This window comes from Nanorana parkeri, unplaced genomic scaffold (assembly GCF_000935625.1).
Source record: "Nanorana parkeri isolate BGI_ZX_2015 unplaced genomic scaffold, ASM93562v1 scaffold462, whole genome shotgun sequence".
Taxonomy (NCBI): domain Eukaryota; kingdom Metazoa; phylum Chordata; class Amphibia; order Anura; family Dicroglossidae; genus Nanorana; species Nanorana parkeri.
Window position 1 is genome coordinate 1,107,514 of NW_017306730.1, and position 18,021 is coordinate 1,125,534.

At 42.6% G+C, this 18,021-nt stretch overlaps 1 protein-coding gene across 1 annotated transcript in view; it reads left to right on the top strand.

Moving 5' to 3' along the window:
• The first annotated feature begins 1,720 nt into the window (after nucleotides 1-1,720).
• Nucleotides 1,721-18,021, top strand: part of RHOBTB3 (Rho related BTB domain containing 3) — a 49,948-nt gene continuing 33,647 nt past the window's right edge. Inside the window, exons 1-4 of the mRNA XM_018560526.1 lie at nucleotides 1,721-1,826; nucleotides 7,206-7,383; nucleotides 8,800-8,992; nucleotides 12,069-12,223. Coding sequence (XP_018416028.1) covers nucleotides 1,798-1,826; nucleotides 7,206-7,383; nucleotides 8,800-8,992; nucleotides 12,069-12,223 — 555 coding nt within the window. The 5' untranslated portion in view covers nucleotides 1,721-1,797. The remainder of the gene's footprint in view (nucleotides 1,827-7,205; nucleotides 7,384-8,799; nucleotides 8,993-12,068; nucleotides 12,224-18,021) is intronic.

Consider the following 18,021-nt stretch of genomic DNA (forward strand, 5'->3'; position numbering starts at 1 on the left):
GGGCTATGCGGGGTCTATAGTGGGCTCTGCAGCAGTGAGCGGCGGAGTGATCTCTTCCTTGGCTCTGACATCATAGCCAGCAGGAGCAGAGCTGAAGAGGAGACAGAGACAGTGCAAGCATGGGACCATGTTCTGGAGGTAGGTTGGGGCTATTTGGGGGGGCCCTATACAAAATTATTCTATGGGGCCCTGTGATTTCTAGTTACGCCCATGGGCATTATCTAGCAATGCAGGTAAAAAATAATTGTGTAGTGGGGTTTTTGTAAAAAGGAGATCTAATTGCGTGATCTGGGCAAACTGCAGCTCTTCCTTGTGATATTTTACATGTGTATAGCATCTAGAATGGCCTTTTCTTTGTACTGGTATACTGCACTGTGTGGTTGATGCTACATTGTAAAGTTTAGCTTTGTTACTGTTGGTGCATTTTTACTGATGATAAATAAAGCTGCAGCAGGACTAAGCTTGTGGCACTGCTGAGTCAGCATCACTGGTCAATAGGTAAAAAAACGGCACACGCAAGGAAATCCGTCCATCCAGTACTTTATTTGCAAATAAAATACAGAATGGACCAGGGGCGTAACTAGAAATCCCAGGGCCCCATAGCAAAATTTCGTATGGGGCCCTGTGATTTTTAGTTAAGCCCACCTGATAACCCAAACAGCCCACCTGGGGTGACCCTGCCGTAAAGGTTGTATAGTGTATGATCCCCTATATAAGAGCAAACCTGAACACCCTTACACTAATCAGGCAGTGTCCTGTACCACAGAGTTGGTGGTAGATGTAAAGGTGGCCATACACTCTACAACCATCGCAAGACCTTAGTCTTGCGATGGTTGTAAAGTAATAAAAAAAACGTACGATCTGCCCATCTTGGACAGGCAGATCGTACTCTCGATCATCGCAAGCCCGCCCCCCTGAGGGGCGAGCTTCCGATGACCGCAATGCTGAACGGGCAGTGTGCGCGTGCGCACACCGGCCCGTTCGGCATTTGTCTCCCGAGCACCGTTCAAACCAGCCGAAAATCGTACGATTTTCGGCTGGTTTTCTAGCGTGCTCCTTAGACAAAAGACGTGCGACCGTACAGTAGAAACGGTCGCACGTCTTCGTTCACACTGCTCGATTCTCGTACGATCGCGGGATTTCCCGCGATTCTCGTACGAGAATCGAGCAGTGTATGGGCACCTTAAAGGAGATTGTATAGTGTATGATCCCTTATATGAGAGCAAACCTGAACGCCCTTTCACTAATCAGGCAGTGGTAGATGTAAAGGAGGTTGTATAGTGTATGATCCCTTATATGAGAGCCCTTTCACTAATCAGGCAGTGGTAGATGTAAAGGAGGTTGTATAGTGTATGATCCCCTATAGCTAGGCTTGTGACTGGAAACATCAGTGAAGAGCCAGCCTTGTAGTGAATGTAGGGGGCACACTCTCTTCCTATACACTGTGAAATCTTAGAGCTGTGTGTGTGTAGCAGGAGAGGGTTTTGGCAGCACAGCTCTGCTGGCACAGCGATCAGCAGTCACATCTATAACACAACAAGGCGATTGTACGGATGATGTTCAGTAGAATTCATTTCAGCTGCCCACACTCCGCTGTGCGCTCCTCCTGCTGACTGCAGGCACTGTGTGTGTGTTGTGTGTGTGCTGTGTTGTGTGTGTGTGTGTCTTTCTCTCTCTCTCTCCGGTGGCTGGGGAGGGCACACACTGCAATCAGGGCAGAGCACTCCGTGAATATTAACCCGCACACACAGGAGCTGACAGTGATCACCGTCCATTCACTGTACACGGGGCGATGACATGAGCCCGGAGCTCGGACACTCAGACATGTAAGTACATCGGAGGGGGGACTGTACAATGGAGTATAGAGGTCTCCCTGTATGACTAGGACTGTACTCTGTTTATGACGACAGTGAGGGGTCATTCTGGGGCTCTCCAGGAATAAGGACCGGGGCTGTCTCATGTTTAGGGACCAGGGTTCTCCCATGTTTAGAGACCGAGCTGTCTCATGTTTAGGGACCAGGGTTCTCCCATGTTTAGAGACCGGGCTGTCTCATGTTTAGGGACCAGGGTTCTCCCATGTTTAGAGACAGGGGCTGTCTCATGTTTAGGGACCAGGGTTCTCCCATGTTTAGAGACCGGGGCTGTCTCATGTTTAGGGACCAGGGTTCTCCCATGTTTAGAGACAGGGGCTGTCTCACGCGTGGTTAGTGACCAGGGTTCTCCCATGGTTAGAGACCGGGGCTGTCTCATGTTTAGGGACTGGGATTCTCCCATGTTTAGAGACTGAGGCTGTCTCATGTTTAGGGACTGGGATTCTCCCATGTTTAGAGACTGAGGCTGTCTCATGTTTAGGGACTGGGATTCTCCCATGTTTAGAGACTGAGGCTGTCTCATGTTAAGGGACCAGGGTTCTCCCATGTTTACAGACGTGGGCTGTCCCATGTTTACGGACCGTGGTTGTCCCATGTTTAGAGACTGGGGCTGTCCCATGTTAAGGGACTGGGATTCTCCCATGTTTAGGGACCAGGGTTCTCCCATGTTTAGAGACCGGGGCTGTCCCATGTTTAGGGACCAGGGTTCTCCCATGTTTAGAGACTGAGGCTGTCTCATGTTTAGGGACCGGGGCTGTCTCATGTTTATGGACCAGGGTTCTCCCATGTTTAGAGACTGGGGCTGTCTCATGTTTAGGGACCGGGGCTGTCTCATGTTTATGGACCAGGGTTCTCCCATGTTTAGAGACTGGGGCTGTCCCATGTTTAGGGACTGGGGCTGTCCCATGTTTAGGGACTGGGGCTGTTCCATATTTACGGACCAGGGTTCTCCCATGTTTAGGGACCGGGGTTGTCCCATGTTTAGGGACTGGGGCTGTCCCATGTTTACGGACCGGGGTTGTCCCATGTTTAGGGACCGGGGTTGTCCCATGTTTAGGGACCGGGGCTGTCCCATGTTTAGGGACCCAGGATCTCTCATGTTTAGGGACCGGGGCTGTCCCATGTTTAGGGACCGGGGCTGTCCCATGTTTAGGGACCGGGGCTGTCCCATGTTCAGGGACCGGGCGTGTGAACATTTCCATGCAATGCTGGAACATTTGTATTTGTATGTTTCTGTACTAGGAGAGGAGATGGTGGTTTTTCAGGCATTTTTGAGGCACTTCCATTGAACCCCATGGGGCTAAAATGCCCAATTCTGCCCAGAATTTGCTCACGTACACTTTTTTTTTTTTTTAAAGGGAATAAAAACTTTATTTTTGTTTTACAACATATCAAAAATACAAACACATGACAGGAAGCATTCAGGGGACATGACCATTGCTAACATATAATCACTCCATCCATTACAGTAGATCATATCTCGCCATGGCCCTCCATAACAAGTGACCAGCTCTAGGAGTGACACACATATTAGGAGCCCCTCATGAACCTTTTTGAGCCCCTCAATACATGTGCAGGCACATTCGTAAACATGGGATTTTGGAGCTTTGAGTTTCGAGCTATAAAACGTTCTGGTGTGAATCAAGGCTAAAGAAGACATTTCCTGTCATGTGGAAGAAAATGTATATGAGAAAAATGTGGTTCAAAGTAAAAGTCTAGAAATAGGGTTTATTACACATATTATTTAAAGAAGGTAAACACCCTAATAATATATAAAGCGCCATGAACTGGTCTGACCAGCTGGAAAGGTTCAATCATCATCCGATTTGCTACGAAGGCACCAAGTTCTCTTTATAGATGAGAACAGGACAGCAGCAATAAAGGTGTCAGTGATTATAATGTGTGACTTTATAAAGCCTTCACTTGGCACATTCAACTTTATGAAAGAGGAAACCAGAGGAAAAAGTTTGTCAGAGATGATGAACTGTGCTGTATACAGGTCTGTAGGTGGAACTGTGCTGTATACCGGTCTGTAGGTGGAACTGTGCTGTATACAGGTCTGTAGGTGGAACTGTGCTGTATACAGGTCTGTAGGTGGAACTGTGCTGTATACAGGTCTGTAGGTGGAACTGTGCTGTATACCGGTCTGTAGGTGGAACTGTGCTGTATACAGGTCTGTAGGTGGAACTGTGCCGTATACTGGTCTATAGGTAGAAGTGCAACATATACTGGCCTGTAGGTGGTCATGTGGCATATACAGGCCTGTAGGTGGACGTGTGGCATATACAGGCCTGTAGGTGGACGCGTGGCATATACAGGCCTGTAGGTGGACGTGTGGCATATACAGCCCTGGAGGTAGATGCGTGGCATATACAGGCCTGTAGGTGGACGCGAGGCATATACAGCCCTGGAGGTAGATGCGTGGCATGTACAGCCCTGTAGGTGGACGTGTGGCATATACAGGCCTGTGTGGAATATACAGGCCTGTAGGTGGACGTGTGGCGTACATAGGCCCGTATTTAGAAATGACGATGACACCGGCATCACTGATGATTGGACATGGTATAACATTCTTAGTTAGTGGCTAGTACATTCATCTGCAGTGAGACTTTGGAGCCCATTCACATTATCACATTGCAGTGACATGCAGCAATACATTACTGTGCAGTGACATGCAGCAATACATTACTGTGCAGTGACATGCAGCAATACATTACTGTGCAGTGACATGCAGCAATACATTACTGTGCAGTGACATGCAGCAATACATTACTGTGCAGTGACATGCTGCAATACATTACTGTGCAGTGAGGTTCAGTACCAATTGAATGGCACTCTGATGCACCTAGGAAGCATATCACACTTGTGTTGTTGCGCACCACATTGCACACATCTTAAACATCTTTGCATTGTGGCACATTTCACTGTATTAACCTGAAATCGCCTTAATAAATGAATCTGAATATGTACTCTCTACTATATTTTATATTCATTGATATGTGGTACACTTATGCTGAGACACATCAGTTTAGTGTAGTTTTAAATAGAACTTGCTTACTCCTATCACAGTAGCATGGAAGGAGGGAGGTAGGGGGAATACATTAAAGGAAACCTGTACTCGGAAATGTACTCTGTACATGTATATGGATGTGCCCCGCAATCTCCTCTTTTTGGAGTCTTTTTGTGCTCCTTGGCACGTTGCCCTAAACCAAGCACCCCAGTAAAATGCCTCTTTGGTTTGTTGGATGTGGCTGCGTTACAGGAAACCCTATTTATGACCCCTGAGGTGATTGGCCTTAAATGGATGCAGCCATCAGCTCCCACATTAACACAATGGGTATCCCTGGTTATCCAAGCATTCCATATGAAAACATATACAGTATACTGTATATGATCACAGAAACTGCTCCTGAAAGTTCCAGAAGCTCGGGGAGGAATGTCTCTCTCTCCTCTCTCTGACCTGAGACAATACATCTTCAGAACGTTGTATCCTTAGCACTATTCCTTACTATTGTCCTTTTACCTCAGGTATTTATCATTTGCTCTACCCTCTAGGTATATGTGAATTCTCTTGCTTAGCCCAACAAAAGATGACAGACTCTAACTGTATTGGTTTTGTATTATTTGATTGACAATCATTGAATCACCGCTTTGTTGTATTAGCTGCGAACATGTCTGAATTCAATAAACAGAGTTAAAAAAAAGAAAACCTAGAAATATGTAGTCTGCCATTGCTGACCTCCTGGAAATACTAGTTGTCACTGTAATAGGCACTCAGCACATGTAGTCACAGTGAAGTCAGAACACATGATGCGTGAAGCATGTAAGAGCCAGGCAATAAGCTTTTTCCCAATCTGGAGTCAGCATTGACAATCTCCTTATCGTCCCCTTTGCTGGTGTCCATTACAGGTGCTTGTGGCTTGTTTTGGAGCACATCACTCTCCAGCATGCTTATGTGGCATTGGGAGACCTCCATGTAAAGCAGAATTGATGTAGCTCAGTGTGGATAAGTCACTCTGTAGCTGTGGCTAGGACCGTGTCAAACATATGCATGCCAACAGTTCGGAGACATAGGAAAAATGTAGCTTGTGAAATCCCAAATGACTGCCATCATGTGGAAACTCGTAGGCATAGGGGGGGGGGCGGCTGGTCCAGCAGGTGTGATATGACCATTCTCCAGCAACTCTGCTGTCACATCATTCTATTAATAAGAACACTGGATGGCAAAGCGTTCCGATTCATGTGAATGGAAAATGGAGGATTGGAGAAGATCAGTGACACTGGAAGATGTTGGAGTGATACAAGCTGTGTCTCGCAAGAACCTCCATTCATTATGGAAATGAAGAGAGTTCTGTAGACAGCCAATGACAGCAGTCTTATTCAGAGCATGATTGCTGGTGCGAAGAAGACAGGTCTTAAAGCCTGGGCAAGGTAATCCCTTAACTGAGGTGCCTAACTATATTTGGTTGATAGAAAAACACCAACCACCCCCTGTGCTAGGCACCCTCCAGTGCCATCTTGATAACTACTCCAATTTCTGCTGTTCCTCCATGAAGGGCCAATAGGCAGACCCCAGTGCTGTCACATGGGAAGGCTGCATGCCATTCAGTGTGCAATTGTCAGCAATTCTAGACATTGCCGACAATTAAAGACAAAATGGCAGGCATTGTGCCCTAATGTGACAGTAGTGGGGTCCAGCTGCTGGCCACAGAGACCCTATGTTGTGCATTGGGGAGAAACAGGTGGCATGCCACTCGCTCCTTCATGATTGGATTATTGATATCAGTACACATAGACAATGAAGGGTGTCTAGCACACTGTAGGGACAATGGGTTGAGGATTTGTCTTCAGAAAGGTGTACTTCAATTTGAAATACTTTGAATGTAAGGCAAGTGTCTGCAGGAAGTGACCTCTTATACAAGCTGAAGCCCATGTGAGCTAACAGATAACCCTGACAATTATTCATTTGTCTATAATTCCACAAAGATAAGCATGATGAAGATTAGATTGAGGAGTGTCTGCTCAGCGTATAGACATGCATGCCAGGCAATATGCACCGAGTGACAAATAGGAAGGCATTGGAGGCAGAGGAATCATTCCAAGCTTAACGTTTGCAGGAAGTCATGAATTGCATGTAAGCTTAGCTGTCCTTACTTCTGGCTCTACTGATCATTTTAAATCTTTCTTTTTTTTTTTCATTATTTGTTAAGTTTGATCTACCCTGGCTTACTTCAAACACAGAACCTTGTGTCGCTGTTTGTTTTATCGGCTTCGTTATCTATTTATTCAAACTGCTCAAATATAATGAGTAAATAAGAATTCTATTTGTTTAAGGTCAATTGGGATTCTATCACTTGGGAAAGAGGACAATGAAGATCATTCAAGCCTGGTCTCTTTTTACCTTGGCTATAGAGCTAATGAACCTCACACACAAGAAAATCCAGGTCTCAAGGTCTACCAAGCCTTAGTTTTGGGTCATGTCGAGGTAGTGGTGTATGAATATTCTGACTGGGTAAGTATTTCGTAATACAAGTTGGCCTGCATTCATTACTCATTAATGTGTTTAAGTCCCTGGGTACAAGTGCAGAAATCGTAAAGCTTAATACCTATGCACTGAATGTAATTTCATAATGACCTAACCTTTATAAAGCTTCCTACTTCATGTTTGCATATCTTGCTTGACGTCCTGGAAGCATACCTCCTAACTTTCTGAGATGAGAAAGAGGGTGTCAGGGTTCCGTGCACAGGTGTCTCCACACCATATGCAGGTAACCACACGGGAAGACCAAACACGTATGACCACACAGGACAAAGCAGAATGTATGATATACAGTTTATTTGTAAACGGCACAACCAGAAAAAACAAACAAAAAGCAAACCTAAATAAGGAGCGTGACCCCAACCAAATATAATCCCAGACACCTATAACATATGACAGGAGCAGAAATAGCAATAAACAAGTAACAGGGTTCAGGACTGCAAACGGTGCAGGACTGATAACAGGACTCCCAGGAAACAGGACTGCAAACAGGGTTCAGGACTGGTAACAGGGCTCCCAGGAAACAGGACTGCAAACAGGGTTCAGGACTGGTAACAGGACTCACAGGAAACAATACTGAGCCATCGTCCTGACTGCAGGGAGGGTTTAAATACCCTCCCAGGAAGCACCAGGTGATGGCTAAGTGCTGGGAGACACCCGCAGATGAGCACTGGAGCTGCAGGTTCCAGCGCCACTCAATGGTGGTCTGGTACCTAACAGTTCCTGGCTGCCTGGAGACACCTGTAGGTGAGCACAGGAACTGCAGGGCTTAGCTCCAGCGCCACCTGGAGGTGTTCTGGATCCTAACAGAGGGACACCTTCTAGCGCAGCGGTGGCGAACCTATGGCACGCGTGCCAGAGTGGGCACGTGGGGCCCCCTCTGCTGGCACGCGAGCCCAGGTCCGCATTACCAAAGGGACGCAGCGATAGCGGTCCCAGTCCAATTAACTTTGTTATGCAGTAGTTCCCTCTCTCCCCCGCTGAACTTAGCCCGTACAGATCACCTCAGAACTGCAGAGCCCCCTGAGAGTATTCAGGTCTAATTGAAGGGTTGGCACTTTGAGATACATAAGTTGGTTTAGTGATCCAGTTTGGGCACTCCGGCTCAAAAAGGTTCGCCATCACTGTTCTAGCGCAATGTATTCATGCAATGGACACATCCCTGCCATGTCCCCAGCTATGTGGACCTTTAAGAATCTTTTATGCCAAAAATGATTGATTAAACCCTGAAGTGTTTTCTTTCACCATTACTTTTCCTTTATACTGGCTTTTTTTTTTTAAATAGCAAACAATATAATTAAGTGCATAAGCTTTAATTGCATAATAACACTTGGTAGATAAATAATGTCATTTCACTATGAACCTTATTTGTTATTCATGTTTTTGAAGGACACATTTGACAATGACTCACGGGAATCTCAGAACAGGCTACAAGAAACAGATATTGTTGTAATCAAATTCTCCGTCAATGACAAGGCTTCTTTTCTGAATATAAAGAATAATTTTGTGCCAGTGGTAAAACAAATCTACCGCCACAGCTTTGTTCCAATTATGGTGCTGGCCATTGGTACTAGACATAATGGTGAGTAGTGCAGCTTCTTATTGTAATTTATTGCATGAAATATACTTGAGTTATTACTAGTAACCTATGCTGTGTTTCCTAGGCTGCACATGGACTTTAGTGGATGCTGAGATATTCAGACATGATTCAGTAGGGCAAAACAACTTTTAAAGGGAGCAGAGAATTCCATAAACTTGCAAATTCAGTTTCTCATTGTAAGGACTCCTACAATAGCCCATTCTCAAGAGTGATGTATCCCATCACTGTATCACAGATGTAGCCAGGGCCCATGTAACTCCTGGGTAAACGAATATGTGCCACCACGTACATGCTGTGGATTTGATTATTCCTTGGCATAGAAACTTGAAGATAGTAGAAAATCACAGGTTTTACTTTTTTCACTTAAATGTGTTATTATAAGCTGGTTTGCAGATTAGTTTCTCCCCACGGCTGCAACAACTAATCAATTAGATCGATTTTAATCGATAATGAGAATCGCTGGCAATGATTCTCATCATCAGTTAGTTGATTTTCGATTAGTTGCCGCCGCTCTGCTCCTCCGTTCTCCTCCCCGCTGGTGCTGGCTGTGTCCCTTTCAATTCCCACTGCTCTCCCTGCCTGTATCGGCAGAGGCAGCGGGGACACAGACCATTGCAGCCAGCACCTGCGGGGAGAAGAGATGGAATGTTCCTCAGCGCCCTCACATCTATACAGTTGTATAGAACATGATGACATAAGGATTCTTAGACCACTGCAGTGGCTGGGGAGAGAGGCTCTAGGGATCAGTCTAAGAACAAGGCGACTCGAATGATCGGATTAGTATAACTTCTTTTTTTAGCACCTAGACACTAACGAGCAGTTAACCCTTGCAATGTGAAGTAGCCCCACTGCAAGGGTTAATAACATTTTTCTTTAAAAGAAATAACACCTGAAAGAATGCTGTGATGCCTGAGAATTGAACGCTTGACAGAGCAGTAATTTATTTGTGTGTTAGCTCTGTAATGAGGTGCATGATCAAGAAAAACTGCTTACCAGTGTCAAGAGACTCATGTATTGCTTTATACACAATGATGGTTGGATTTTATAAATCAGGATGGCTCCAAATGCCACTGACTGCACAGACTAAACTATGGGGTAAATTCATCTGGATCGTAGCCGTACAGCATGTTCGGCCGACCCGAAGCCACTCGAAGCAAGCCGATGTACGGCTGAAGTCAGCCGTACCAGCCTGAAGTGAATAGCCGAACAGTGTTCGGCTCACTTCACTTCAGATCGGTCATTCACTCGACTGCCCTCGGCAGCTTGGTGAATAGACCCCTATGTAAGTGTCTATCACAGAATCATTGATCAGGCAGCAAAGCCCATTGTCTGATGTATTTTTCTTATTAATAATTGATCCACAAGTGTGAATGTGGTATTGATTTCACATAGCAGGAAATAACTTATTCAGAGGACTATGACTTTTCTCCGGATATTATATGGCAGGCACATAAGAAGCGGTTGTACCCCGCTTGTGTTTGAGGAGGAGCTCTAATTAATAATTGAATCACTTTATAGTGTGTGCTTTATGAGATATCTTGGCTGAAACAGCAGGTACCTGTGAGTTGCTTGGAAATAGTATAGGACAATGTTGTGTTGTAAGAGCGTAATGTTGAGGGAGAAGAATTATATACTAACATTCTTAATTGAACACTAATAAAATCTACTGGGAAATCAACACTTTCAGGAGAGTCGATCTGCTGTGTCGCCTACGGAAATCACTGGGTTCTCCCATCAACCTCCCATCATTACTATGTCCAGCAGTGATGTGGAGGTCCATAGGACAAACCAGTACACAGGAGATCAACACTCCCAAATGTGTTGGTTTCCCAGCAGATTTCTGGGGATGATTCCTCAGCAATAACAGCTCAAGCGGTAGGATTGGTCGGTAGCTATTCTGTTTTTCTGCAGGTATGTCTTATTGGGGAAATGTATTTCACAGGGTCCTTATTTAAGTTTCCTATGGTGGATGTGGCCATCAGTATTATTAATTTCTAACTAAAGAAAGATGGAGGTGAAAATGCTTTGCAAAAAATTAATATTATTTAGGGCTCATCTTATTGGATATTGTTTTTCATGTGCTTGACATGCATTTGGGACACAAGTCAAACACAGGTCAGCAAGATCCCACTGACTGTAATTGAGCACCTGTTTCACCTGTTTTGCGTTGCGTGTGTTTTTTGAATGCAACATTTCCTATTGAGGTGTGTTTGAACTGAAAGCAAAGTAGGTTAAACACAGCCTGTTCAAAACCAGAGTTTGCCATTCAAATGTATGCAGTTGCATTTCAATAGTAAATGCAAGGTTTGGCAAAAGAATGCCCATCAACGTGAGCCACCCTGTAATAAACCTTCAAATTGGCAACAAATATACTTTTATAATGTTGTGGCATATTTTAATATCAAGTGTAGTGTATGAGGCAACATAAAAACCTGAAATTCTTTGGGCCAAAGTGTAAAGGAAGTTAATATTTAGCTTCGTATCTTTCTCAGCTGTAAACCAAGTCAGCAGCTGGTCTGAAAAATATTATTGGAATATAGATTACCAATTTATCTCACAGGTATAGAAAGAGGAAGCAGATTAAGTTCATATGCAATCCTGGATTTGTTAAACAAGAATGTATGGGTAGAGTTTTGTCCTTTTATGTTGCATGAAGTCTGGAAACATTCCAATTACATCATCAATACTTCTAGATGTATAGCTATCGAGAGAGGCTTATAGATGTACAGCTATCCATAGAGGCTTGAACACTCCTTCTCCCAACAGGCACATACCTGCTCTGAGATTTCATGTCTGAGTTTTCAATTCTTAGGTGTAGCCATGTACTACCACGTCCATACTATTGAACAAAATAGATTCCAATTTAGCCAGCTATTATACATTTTTTTTGTACATGTCAGAGAATTGATCAATCAAAATCTTACATATTATGGCCAGGTTTTGTGATCCCCTGGTTTTGACAGGCATCCTAAAAAGGAGCAATCTTCTTATAGAGCAATGACCTTATGCAGGATGACAAGTGTGAGTATCGAGTCAGTCAATACCATTTATTTTTCAGATGGTCCATTCTGTACTTGTCCTATGTGCTCCTCAGACAGAGAGATTTCTGTCACTGCTAATGAAGGACTTCAGCTCGCCAAGGACATAGGAGCAACCTATCTGGAACTGCTGGCTCTGAATTACTTTTATGTAGTGAAATACTTTGGCGGAATGGTAAGTACATAGAAGGTACAATTATGCCATTAATATCCTGCTGACGCTTTGCGTTTGCTGCTTGAACATTTTATCCTTAGTATAACAAGCTGGTATCACTCAAAGTCTGTAGAATAAATATGCATAAAAAGATAATTTAAAAAAAGCTAGGTAAAAGGGAGTGATAATGTACTCCTTGGGATTCGATCTTTATTTTAAGCTCTTTTATCTTAATCTCCACTAAGTCCAATTTACGTCTCTTTCTAGCTATTAGGAGCTGTAGGAGTTTTTCCTCACAATGGTGAAGAAATCTCAACCATTCTAGATGTGACTCCTGATCTTTAAGTCCATCGTTTGGTGGGATATCCCAACGGAGACTTCTGGGAACTATACCGTCTACTAGGTAGCGTTCATGAGTGGTAATGTCCCACCAAAGGATCAATTGTTTTTCTAACAACCATTTGAGTGACTTTAGATCCTGTTCAATAGTGGTGTTAATTAATTTTTCGAAGCTAAACACTTCCTCAAGGTTAATGGATCTAGTTTGGAGAAAATTATATATTTATATTATAATGTATAAATGGCAGTACTCAGGAGCAACTAACCGGATTCCATTTTAATGTAGTCAGATCAGTTAAGTGATTCTTACCATTGCTATCATTCGTTACTCTCTTTTGCTGCTACAAAACTAATACACTTGTCTTTAAAGTTGGAATTTGAAAGTGGTGAAGTTTTGTTTAAACCTCCCCTGAGCTGGGAACCAGCAGCTGGTCAGAGTTTTAATCTTATGCTAAAGCATTCTCCTACAGCTGGCCATACACTAGTAGATTTTCGAACAAACTTTCATACCAGAACATTTGATAATTGCCATCAGAGACTTGACGAATGCCGTTCAAAATATTGTTTAATTTTAGTATTTCATTTTAGAAATGAATGGAGTTTCTCAAACAAAAAGCATGTTCACTGATAGAACTTAATTTGTTCAAGAAATATCTTCCGTTCTGCTCCTTCGATTGATCGGTCAAATTGATTGCTGATCTGACCCCATTAACTATTAGAAAATTGAACAATTTGAAAACTAATTTTTTCAAACTAAATTTTACTGGTGTTTGTCCCTTTTTACAACAACTTTACCTGAGCAATATCCTAAGACCAGAGCTTAACTCGTATCCCCTAAAGTGTGCCTTTAACAGGTTTCTGCTATCTACTTATCCTCCAATCATGTTGTGACTGTAAGTCTCCCCATTTCCTGTAGTAGTATGCAGAAATTTGTGCATGTATTCCTCTATTGGACAAGATCAGCTGTATGATAAACCAGAAAGAGGGGTGGAACCCAAACCAATTATTGTTGGTCTGGTGGCATCCACTTTAATATTTAGAAAAGAGGAAATAATTGGGACTTTGTATCCAGCACGTGTAACATTAAGGGCTTTTTCACATGTGCGTCGAGAATTTACCCCACGATCAAGGCTCATTAACGCTCCTATAGCGTTAACCAGGCATTCGGCAGGCATTTGCAAGGCATTAGGGAGGCATCAAAAACGCTTAGAAAATGCCCTGCCCCAAAAAATAATGATAAAATAATAAACAAAAAAAATGTAAAAAAACAGGTCCCCCTCCCGATCCATACCAGACCCTTTAGGTTTGTTTAGAAAGTTAGGAGGGACTCCTGACTTAAAAATAAAAGTGAGTGGGGTTCCTCCCAAAAGTCGTACCAGGCCCTTTAGATCTGGTGGGAATTTAAAGGGGGAACCCCGCCCCCATAAACCGGAAAAAAAGAATGTGGGATCCCCTCTAAAATTTCTACCAGACCCTTGATCTGAACTGGAAGGGTGCTTTTCCATGGTGCCCCCTGGAAAAGCACCTTGTCCCCGTGCCGATGGGGACAAGGGACTCTTCCCCACAAGCCCTCACCCGATGGTTGTGGGTGTCTGCGGGCAGGGGTGCTTATTTGCATCGGGGTACCCCTGTAAAAAAAAAAAAAAGAAACCAAATTCAGCCCCCTCTTTGTGAATGAGTAAGGGGTATTTGTACTCCTACTCATGCACTAAAAGGTTAAGAGTAAAATGTAAATAAATACACCACACGTTTGAAAAAGCCCTTTAACCGCTTCAGGATCGCCCAATGTAAAAAAACATTCTGTCCTAAAGCTGTTATGCCAAGAACATAGCTGCTGCTGCTGAAGCAGTGTTCTTGGTATAATTTTAAACAGCAGGCGATTTCTGTTTAGATATAAGCAATCCAACGGCTGTACAGCCGTCGGATGGCTTGTACGGTGCGGCGCTGTGTGCCTCCCCCCCCCTGCTGCTTCTGCCGGCTTCCCCGGGCTCCGCTGTCTCCCGTGTAGGCCCAGGACCAGCATGGCGGGTCTCCTCTTACTGACCAGAGAGAGATCAGCAGGCTTATAGCTGCTGATCTCTCCGCCAATCACTGGACCCGGAAGTGATGTGTATTAGTTCCGGTGTCGCTGTGTATATTCTTAGAGCCAGGAGAAGAAGTTGGGGAATCAGATCAGATCCTCAGCTGCTTTGGGGTCCCTAGGTGACATTAGGGGTCTGAAATACCCCTGATGTCTCTATGAAGAGGACCTGTCACATTATATTTGCTTCTGCATAGGGGGATTTCTAGTCCCCTATGTGATATTAATAAAGTTGAGTGTAAAAAAAAGTTATAAAATGAAAGTGACATATAAAAAAAAGTAAGAAAATGCAAACATGCGTTGGGTGCGCCTACGTGCAAAAACGAAAATTGCGCCACACATGTTACATATTGTTGCGAACATCAGAGAGAGAGCAATAATTCTAGAGCCATTAATCACTGTTAGCACTAAACTGATGAGCAGTAAAAGCTTTTAAATTGTCCCCTATAGGAAATTTTGGGGATTGTAGTTTTTTGCGGTTTCACGGATGCATGCATGTTTAAAGTTTCACATATTTGGTATCAATTTACCCGGCGTGCCCCCGTCTTTTATATTTTACCAAAAGATTTACTATTATATTCTGTTTCTGCGCACTAAATTTCATTTTAGTGTATTTTATCCTAAAAATACGGTTTGATAAACATTTGCGCAAATGCCAAGCAACATAAAAAATTGCAACTAGCATTTTTGTTATTATTCTACAGGGCCTCTGCTTTCAGAAAATATATCATTGGGGGTCTGAAGCTGTTTTCTAACCAAAAATTCAGATTTTATCATGTGTGTGTGCAAATAGTAAGAAATTGCTCAGGCCAGGAAGTGGTTAATTGATTTAAAAAAAATAAAACCCAAAAAGTCCAAAAATGCATCCATCAAAGTAATCCAATGGTCAATCACGGCATCCAGTGTTGTCAACACCTCCACCGATCCGCCAAAAATAAAAAAAAAGCCCACCGACAAATAGATGGAGCTAGCGGTGACGCCATGGCCGGCTCCGCCCATTTGTTTTGATTTGGCCGTGACCTGAGAAGACCCACAGGTTTTATAACTAACGCAAAATAACTAATGCAAAACCACCATGGAGCAGGTGAAGTAAGATCAAAGTCAGATTTGCAAGTTGAGGTCACTGACACAAAAAGTATTGAAGCTGAAATGGGCGCCAGGCAAGTAGCACTTTTAGAAGCAGAGGTAAGCAATGGCAGCCCACATGTTCCCTTAATACAAGTTTTCTTTAAACTCTCACAGGCTGCTTTTATTGTTCCGCCTCCATGACCACAGGTCATTGGGATTACACAGTTCTATATATCACCATTTAATACATTTTGAATTCTTCAATAGTTTCAGCTTTGCAGTTTTACATAAGCAGGAAGTTTAGAGTATTATTATTAATATTACAGCGCTTCACAATAGAAAGGAGGAAAGTACAATACAATTCAAGACAAGATGTTTAGCAGGGCCCCCCTCACATGAGAGCTACCTGTCTGATATTTTCCTGCAGTAGGCCTTGACTATGTAGCACTGGCTTTTGATAAAAACTCACGGAAAAAAAAGCCTATTTAGTTCCAAGTATATAGCGAAACCCAAGCTCATTAAGGAAAAAGTTACTGCTCGGTGCAACACAACTTGTTGTTGTACGCGAGTGAAGTTAATGTCTTTGTTTTCCTGTGCTTGAATAACAGGACCAGGCTAGCTGACTGTGAACAAGTGGTAATAAATGTGATTCTAAATGAGTCTTTAGGCAAATCCATTACTTCCCAGAAAATACTTTCATGTTCATTGTACTCATTAGTTAATCATTTCTAACAGCTATTGTTGCTCACAGCTTTTTGTTTTAACCGTTAAATGGTAAGTTGAACCAACATTCAAGACTGTTTCTAGTGATTAGAAATACATAATCCGCGCTTCTGGAAAGGAGACTAAAGTGGAAATGTATAATAAATTAAGACCTAAAGCAGCACCGCTACGAAATATATACCACCATCAATATATATCATTAACAACTTCCTTTGTACACGTTTTTTACGTTTATTTTTCGTTGAACATTTTATTCCAATTTTTTAATATATATTTTTTGCACGGATCGTTTATATATTGTTATATATTCGAGGTCTTTACACAGTGGTTGAAATTTTTTATTGTCCCAATCATTTTCTGTTTTTCCACAGCACAATTGTACTATTAATTTTCTTTTTCTTTTTTCTTTTATGATTCTATGTAAGACATATCACTTGTTTTAGGGCTAGACCGCCTAAACCCTAATTTCTCTATATCACTTGGTTATACTAAGTTTCATATTAGTTATACCTTTAGCGCTTTGATATATATTTTTCTCGACTGTTTCTAGTGATTGCCCATAGATTCACTCATATGTTTGCTTCTGCAAAAATGTCAGAGAACCTACAGGTAAAAAGAGAAAAAAAGAGGGTGCCTCTGAAATAATCAACTTCACACATAGGTGGCATCCAATCCAAAGATGCCCATATGTGCTATATGCCAAGACAAACACGGATATAGTGCTTGTAGAGTCGTCTAGTTAAATTAGCTGTTAGCACTCTCCTCCACTGATTGGCTCTCAAATGGGGTTATGAAAAAGTGTTTTCTTCAAAGTGTATCTACAAGAGCTATGTGGGTTGAAGAACAATAAAACAACTTACCTGATTAGGAAGCCAGGCTGTGACAACTTACTACATCATAAAGGCTTTGTGTTTCAAGCCCACACGGCTATTGCGGAAGCTTCCGAATATCAAAATGTGTTCAGTACATGAGGATACCTCAGACCTTGTCTACAATCAGTGTATTTCAAGTTAAACTGCATAAAACTGATTAAAATGTATTTTTAAAAAAAGGATCCAACATGTTCTCCTGAAGAGAAGGTGGAGGTCCACTCTAAAACACGTTGAATCCTTTTTTTATATGAAGCAACTTGGTAAGGTATAGTATAGATTTGAATAATTAGGACATGCAGGAGAATTTTTATGCAACACAGCGTAGCTAATTATAGAAGTATTTTAATCAACTGTACCTTTCCCATCACACGGGGATATTTTATAAAGCCATCAGCAATCGTCTTTCATTGTGATTAATAACTGATGAATAGTGACTTTTGGCTAATATTTGTTCTGCTTTATAAAATTTCCCCAAGTGTATGTGGCTGATGAGTTGCGTATGATTTCTCAAAAGATCTCTCTAATTAGTTGTTGCGCTGCATAAAATTCTACATGCCCTAGTTATTCAACAAGGCTTATAGGACGTTAAAACCATGATAAGCAGAACAGATTGTAAAAGACCAGATATTTATGTAAATGGTTTAAAAAGAGAAATGTAATATACCATAGAGCACAATTTCTTAACAGTAACCCTAGAGTTTATATGAAGAAACTGGTTTGGGTTGCCATGGCAGCCA